This window comes from Drosophila guanche, unplaced genomic scaffold, assembly GCF_900245975.1.
Source record: "Drosophila guanche unplaced genomic scaffold, DGUA_6, whole genome shotgun sequence".
Classification (NCBI taxonomy): domain Eukaryota; kingdom Metazoa; phylum Arthropoda; class Insecta; order Diptera; family Drosophilidae; genus Drosophila; species Drosophila guanche.
Window position 1 is genome coordinate 4,143,098 of NW_022995753.1, and position 7,192 is coordinate 4,150,289.

At 42.4% G+C, this 7,192-nt stretch overlaps 1 protein-coding gene across 2 annotated transcripts; it reads right to left on the reverse strand.

Annotated features, from left to right (window-relative positions):
* Positions 1-1,698: 1,698 nt before the first annotated feature.
* On the reverse strand, positions 1,699-4,651 carry LOC117588522 (ubiquitin-conjugating enzyme E2 N). 2 transcript variants are annotated; one of them, XM_034279876.1, is made up of 2 exons: positions 4,473-4,651; positions 1,699-2,884 (listed from the first exon to the last, which is right to left on the reverse strand). In XM_034279876.1, the coding sequence occupies exon 2, from the start codon at positions 2,758-2,760 to the stop codon at positions 2,305-2,307; it is 456 nt and encodes a 151-aa protein (XP_034135767.1). In that variant the 5' UTR covers positions 2,761-2,884; positions 4,473-4,651; the 3' UTR covers positions 1,699-2,304. The 2 variants fall into 2 exon arrangements, with proteins under 2 accessions (XP_034135767.1, XP_034135768.1); XM_034279877.1 differs by having other exon boundaries at positions 4,231-4,651.
* Between the last annotated feature and the right edge of the window lie 2,541 nt (positions 4,652-7,192).

A 7,192-nucleotide genomic window follows, 5' to 3' on the forward strand; every position in this document is an offset into this window, starting at 1 on the left:
AACATATATGAACATCCAAGCCGTTACTTTGCGAGAGAGAGAGAGAGAGAGAGAGGGTGAGAGATCTGCCAATACTCATCCTTCTATGGCTGTATAACTGTAGAGGAATCAGGTGTCTAGGCGACCATTTATCCGGTATATTCCATGCTAAAAAATACAACTAGAAATTCACTCTTCACAATGGGAGTTGTCCAGAAAGAAAGGTGTAAAAGAGACACACACACGCACACATGCACACAGTGGATAGTTGGTTTCGGGGGGAGGCTAAGAGTGGAGGACTTGTAACGATTAATAGCCATAGTTATGGCCGTGGCCAAGCCCCGAGCACCCGACAGGACCTGCACCAACACCCAACCCGACCGTCGCACGGCCTCGCCTTTGTCTGCCGATAAAAAAACGAACCCCCCAACACACATCGCACTTTGCATATGCGTTTTAGCATGTGCCTGCCAATGCACCCACTCACATTTTCCGGAAAAACAAAATCGACACGAAAGTAGCAAAAAATAAAAATAAACTAAGAACACAACAGACACAAAAAAAGCATGCAAAAAATATTCTTTTAGGTTCGACATTTGACTGCCCAGAGTCCCACGTCCTGTGTCCCATGTCCTGCGTGTCCAGGGGCCTCAATCTACCAGAATCTGAGTATATATATTTGTACGTATATATCCCATATACACATATGGACAGTGCAAGCATCCAATCAGAGGCGGGAAAAAGGTTTCGGTTTCAGTTTCAGTTTTTGGGGGGTGTGGCCAATACACACATGCATAGACAAAAAAAAAGGATCCACACAAATGAGGACACACATTTTTTCTCATCACCCCACCCCATGAGAGCTGCACAGCGCCGTGGTGTAAGCGTGGACATGGACATGGACCACCGGGCAAGGGTTATGCACATCCCGCCCCAGCCGCATATCCACCCACATATCGAGGGGACCCAAACACCAAATGATTGAAGAGGGCAGGGCCAAAACAAATATTCCAGAATTTTGTCAAATTTGTTGGCAAATGTTTGAGAGCGCACTTTTGTTGGTTTGCTAATTGGAAACATTTTGCAGACAATTTTTGATTATTACTTCTAAAGAAAGATCGTAATTGATCGAGGGTTGCCAAGACGCCGATGTATCCTCAGACATACATATGAAACTCTAGAAAAGGATGCAGACATTTAAATCCAGCATCAAGGACCTTGAAGAGCAGAGTAATTTCACTAACATAAACAATAACACGTCCGTCCAAGTGGTGCAGTGGAGCAAGTGAATCAATCGAACTCCAGAACAGGATATATCATGAAGCAACTGAATAAAGACGACCGTCCATCTGCAGCAGGGATCCATTGAGGCGGCAACCTGAAGCCATAACTGCTGAAATTCAAATTTTAAGTTTACATTTTCGAAAACCCTTAGAGCCCCACCCTGCATAATGCATTTGCCATTAATTGGAAACGTGCTACATTTATTTTTTTAAGTTTTTATTAATTTTTTCGTTTTTCATTTTTGTGTTTATTTCTTATTTGTCTTTAAAAAAAAAAATTATTTCTTCAAATCCGAAAAAAAACATTTTGCTTTTGCGATTTCCTCATGGGTTTGATTTGTGTTTGCGTTCTATTTATGTTTAATTTTTGAATGCTTTTGTTTTGATACCCGGTACTCGAAGAGTAAATAGGGTATATTGTTGTTTATATTTTTATGGTGGAAAAAATGTTTTATTTACTGTACATAATTTTTTCATTGAGAACTGCTCTTGAAACGTTCACAAATTCAAGCCACTACGTTAGTTTTTTGTTTTCTTTTTTTTTTTTTGTATAAATATATATTGTATGTATTTATTTATGAATTTTTATCGATTTTTTTGTGATTTTGTTGTTGGTTTTTTTTTTCAAAAATTACTAATAGCTTAAAGGCTTCTTGTTTGGTTAAAAAATCATCAGCTTATCAAGGGGGACTCAGACACAACCCAGGCAAAGCTCAAGTGTCAAACAATAATTGATCGAATGGAACGAAATTTAAATTAAGTAAATTTGTCGATGTTAAATACATGCATTTTATTTCAATCTAATTTCATCATAAAAAAGAAGTTCAAAATAATTTAACACCTACACTCAGACCTAATAAATTATAACTGAAATAGAAAACTTGATCAAGTTAAGCTGTCAAATCGATGCTCAAAGAAACATTCAAATCGATATATCCACAGAATAATCGATGAAGCGATGAAATAAATATAAAAAAAACAACTTTCCATTCCTGGCACACGTTGACGTTGCCTATGATAAGGCGCCGGCGATGACACGGATTCAGTCTTCGACAGCATACTTCTGGGTCCACTCGCGGGCATTGCGGATGGCCTCCGCCTCATTGACCTTCCAGAGTTCGGCCACATCGTTCGCCAGGGGATCATCGGGATTGGGTGCACTGAGCAGAGCCTGAATCGAGAGCAGGATCGTGCGAATCTGCAGCGCTGGACTCCACTTGTCCTTGAGCACATCCAAGCAGATGCGACCCAAGCGATCGATATTGGGATGATAGATTTTCGTTATGAAGCGCACCTTTGGTGCCGACATCGGATAGTCCTCGGGCAGAAAGAGTTCCAGCTTGAAGACGCCACCCTCGAAGGGAGAGTCATTGGGTCCGGTGACGATCACATGGAAATAGCGAGCATTGTTCTCGTCGGGAATGGCATTAATCCCAGGCACCGGCTCCTGCATCAAGCGCTGTGTCTCCTTGATTATACGGCGTGGCAGACTCGACATTTTCTCTTCTGCTTTCCTTCAACTTTTTCCAGCTTCTTCTAGGTGGCTTCCTTCTGCTAGGCTGCGTCTCTGATACTCACCTTCCTTGAAGAAATGCTCCTCTGTGTGTGTGTGTGTGTGTGTTCTGCAAAATGTACAATCAAAAGAAGAGAGGAAAATTGTTTGAGATACGTGAATACAAATAAATGTTCTTGTTGCTGCAATGAAAATATGTTCAAGGACGCAGCTTGTTGGTGGTGGCTGGTGGCTTGTTTGTGTGTTGTGTGGGTTTATGGGTGGAAATGGTGGTGGTGGCAGAGGGCTTTCCAGCTTTTACTTTCCTCCAAGCAAGTTGAAACTTTTTCTGTGCTGCAAAAGTTGATCGAATTTTGCATGCCCCACAAAGATTACACTCTAGTGATTGACTTTTTACAGTGTACTTTTACAGTTTTTCTTTTATAATTTATTACTTATTACAACACTTAATCCAAGGGCATCTTTTTTGAACAGGTTCCTGACCTACTTGATCGCTGGTGTTCGATAGAAGGTTACCCCTAACACCCGATAACTGTCAGACTTGGCGCGTTTGAGCCATTTATACGCTTTTACGTTGGTCAAACAATTTCTACAAGAAAGCACCATAAAAGTTTAATCTTAGCCATAACCATGTTTTTTGTTGCACAGTGTAATCGGTCGGTCACACTGCCCATATGACGCACAATGGCACAGACAGACGGAAGACGCGACAGGCGAACGCGCGCACGCCCCACTGTGTGCATGCGGAATATGGCCGGTTGTCATGAGCGGAGCGCAGAGGGGTTGCTCCCACGTCATGGAGAGGGGGAAGTGTGTTTGGGCAATAAGCGGGGCGCGGAAATTTCCAGAAGGAAATGCACCAAATTATGCAAAATCTAACCAATTTTTGCAACACTTAAGAACCATGTGTGTGCGTGTGCATGGATGGAGAGTGCGGCTCTTTGTTGTATTACAATTTATTGATTTCTTTTTGGGTGACACACGCATATTGGGCACACACATACACCGACATACGGGCGCGCGCGACAGAATCCCAAGCTTGTTCTTTGCGGGGGGTGTGCAGGTGCTGCAGTTGAGGTGAAATGCGCCGCAGTGGAATGCCACAAAATCAATAATATTACCAATTTAGCTAAACACCTGATACTAGAATGAACCATATTTTTCGCCTAGCAGAACGCACGCAACTCTCTCGCATACACACACACACACACACACACGAACACACACACGCACACAAATGCACACAATGGCCTGAGACAGAGACGCGCACAAAATATGCAGGAACAAAAGAAGACAAAGAGAGCAGCAATTTTGCAAGAAAATAAATATTTGTATTTATTTATATTAATTAAACACAAAAAAACCTCGAAAATAAGCAACGCAATACCATTTTTCGTATGCAAAACCTGTACGCACACACACACTCCCGCCAGCATAGAGCACACACAAACACACCTTTAGGCAGATTTGTTAAGCCGCTGTCGGTTTTTATCAACTTTATTTAGCAAATTTTTGCGTAAAATGCGCGTTTACTTTGCTTGCCGCCACCTCTAACACGTTGTCCACGTTTTTTTGCACTTTGACACTGAATTTCGTTGTTTTAGAGAGAAAAACTATGATTTTTCTCTATAATGGTGGGATTTGCAAGAGAAACAAGAAAAAAAAGAACGGGGGTTGAACAAAAGTTGCACACTCACAGGGTTCTCGAGATACGTTTTCTTGCCAACAATAAGATTGGACGATTTAGACGGCCTTTTCCGTCAATTTGGTTAATATTTCTTTTTGTTTCTGGCAGCTAGCTCCACCACAAAAAATTATGAATGTCGAACACACTTGAAAAAAAATTGTAGACGTTGCTGCTGTGTGCGCGTATGCGTGTGACTAATCTTTGCATGTGTTGTATGCGTGTGAGCGGCAATGTCAGTGGCGCAGAGTTGCCAGCATACCAGTTGGGAGCAAAGTGAAACTGTATCGGGTGTTTCTACCCATATTTATCGACAAAAAGGTTCAACTGTATTTTTCACATAAAGCGTTTGAATTATAGTTTCTATTTATGGAATTTTATTAAATATTCCAATGTACTTTTATATGTTGTCCATGTAAATAAGTGGAATGCTTTGACAACCCTCCTGCCTAGCGGCTGTCAAATGTGCGGCGAATTCATAGCATTCAGCTTTCCGACACGATGCAAGACGCTGTTTTGCGCCCACCAGCTTTTCGTTTGGCAATCGGCTCTTTTGCAAAACAGCGCGCGAAAAATAACTGAAGTGAAATGAAATCAAGTGTTTAAGTGAGAGTGTTATCAAGTGTTAATTAATCTATTATGTTATAATTATCATCATCGTGGAAAACCGATGCAAGCTCGCAATGGCAAGTTTTTCTCCAAAATGTTCCGTTCTGCAAACAGAAATACACATGCATGGCCTTATGCATGTGTAACTCTCCCAGCCGAATCGCCGTTTTGCACTCAAATCTATATTGGGGCTACAATATGTTTTTGGAGCTATGAAGCTGTTTCCCCTTGGTTTCACCCACTTTATGGTCATTATATATCCTATCGGCAGAATCAAGTAACCAGAGACACATTGGCGGGCTCGTTGGGCCAGAGCGCGAGCTAACGTATGCACGTAGTTACATATGTGTGTGTTCATGTGAACGTATGCACATACGGGCACAATACACAAAACACAAACAAAAACGAAGGTCCCCTCTGTTTGGTCAATTTAAAATTTGACACCAACACCGAAACAAACCCAACGAACAAAAAAAATACCAACAAATTGTCAATTTTGTGTAATCAACATTTATGCGTTGTAAATACCATACCGGTATTGGGCAGTGTGACAGGGAGAGAAGAGGCTGGTCATAAGCGCACACACATACTCATATCAGCATAGCACACACATCACGCTCACATGCGGACATGCACATATTTGCCTGCAATGCCCAATTGGACGCACAAGAAGCAGCAGAAAAACGGCAAAAAACTATACAAAAAAACAAAAACAAAAATACCAACAGGCCATTGAGACAGGCGGCTTATCTTGCCTCTCGCTCTGGCGCTCGCCTGCACCACACACCGCTGCTGCCTATTTGCAATGCAATCGAGCGAGCGCACGACGACGACGACGACGACGTCGGCGCGTCCGCTGCGCGCACAAATACGAATGATAAATAGCTGCGTGTGTGTGTGTGTAGTGTGTATGGTTGTTGCTGTTTCTTTTTATCTCACTTCACTAACACACACACAGCGAAGTCGTGCGGCGCGTGCACATTGAAAAAGGGCAACAGCAACAACAAGTCGAGGCAGCCATATGCATTCACACACATACATACATACATATGTACGATCTGTTTTTAGGCTGTGGGGCAACAACTGTAAAGTAAACCCAACCCACAAGGCCCATTGCTCGGATCCAAGCGTGAGCGAGAGGGATAAACGTGATATAGTGAGAGTGAGAGCGAACAACTTGACTCTCTGCTGCGGCTGCGGCTGCTGCTGCTGCAACTGCGCTGCCGCCTGTTCACGCAGATATCGATACGTGACTGTGCGTTTGTGTGTGTTTGCAGGGGTTGCGCGATAGTGTAGGAGGGTGCATCAGAAAAATCAAGAAGGGGGGGGGGGGGTGGTGTTGCTGGTGGCTGCGACCTTTACTTGCTCTTGAGTTGCAGCTGTTAAACGGAATTCGTTTTACTTACTTACTACGGAAGACAGCTGATCATATCAAGGCTGAGGGGGCGGGTGTCGCTGCGGAGTAAGGCAGGAACTCATGTGATGCAGGTAGTTCAAACATTGCTCTACTCTTGCATCAATGTCGTTTTCCATTTGCGTTTGTCTTCAACAAAGCTTTGATATTCATTAGATGGTTCAGATAACGATGGGAAGAGATGTACATATTTATATTTAATATACAAATTAACCAAATTAAAAAATAAAACTAATAAAGAACGGCTCTTCTCCACCTAAATCTGGATAGTCTTGAGATATCAATGAGTTTCAAAGTACATTTTGGAGTATCTAATATAAAATGAGTATTTTTCAAAGGAGCTGCGTCAGTTGGTTGTCAATAGGTTCCAGGGAGTCAACATTTATGGCTAGCGAGAATCCTTCTGGTAATCGCGGCGTATAGACATTGTCCGAAATAAGCATATAATTTCCCCATAAAATGGTTTCCTAGACGTGCACCCTAGAAGGTGCCACAACAGAACTGCCATGAAAATGATTCCACCCTCGTGCTTGTAGGCAATGTCTGCTGTCTACGCCATGTTTTAACTATGGGAGGAGTACAATTCGTTGTCGTTTGCTATGGAAAAACACTTGCGGATAATAATGGAAACCCTATAAATTTTTACACAAATGAAAAGTGCCATTAAAATATGTGGGAATGGGGTGGCACTCGGAGATTTATTATGCTTC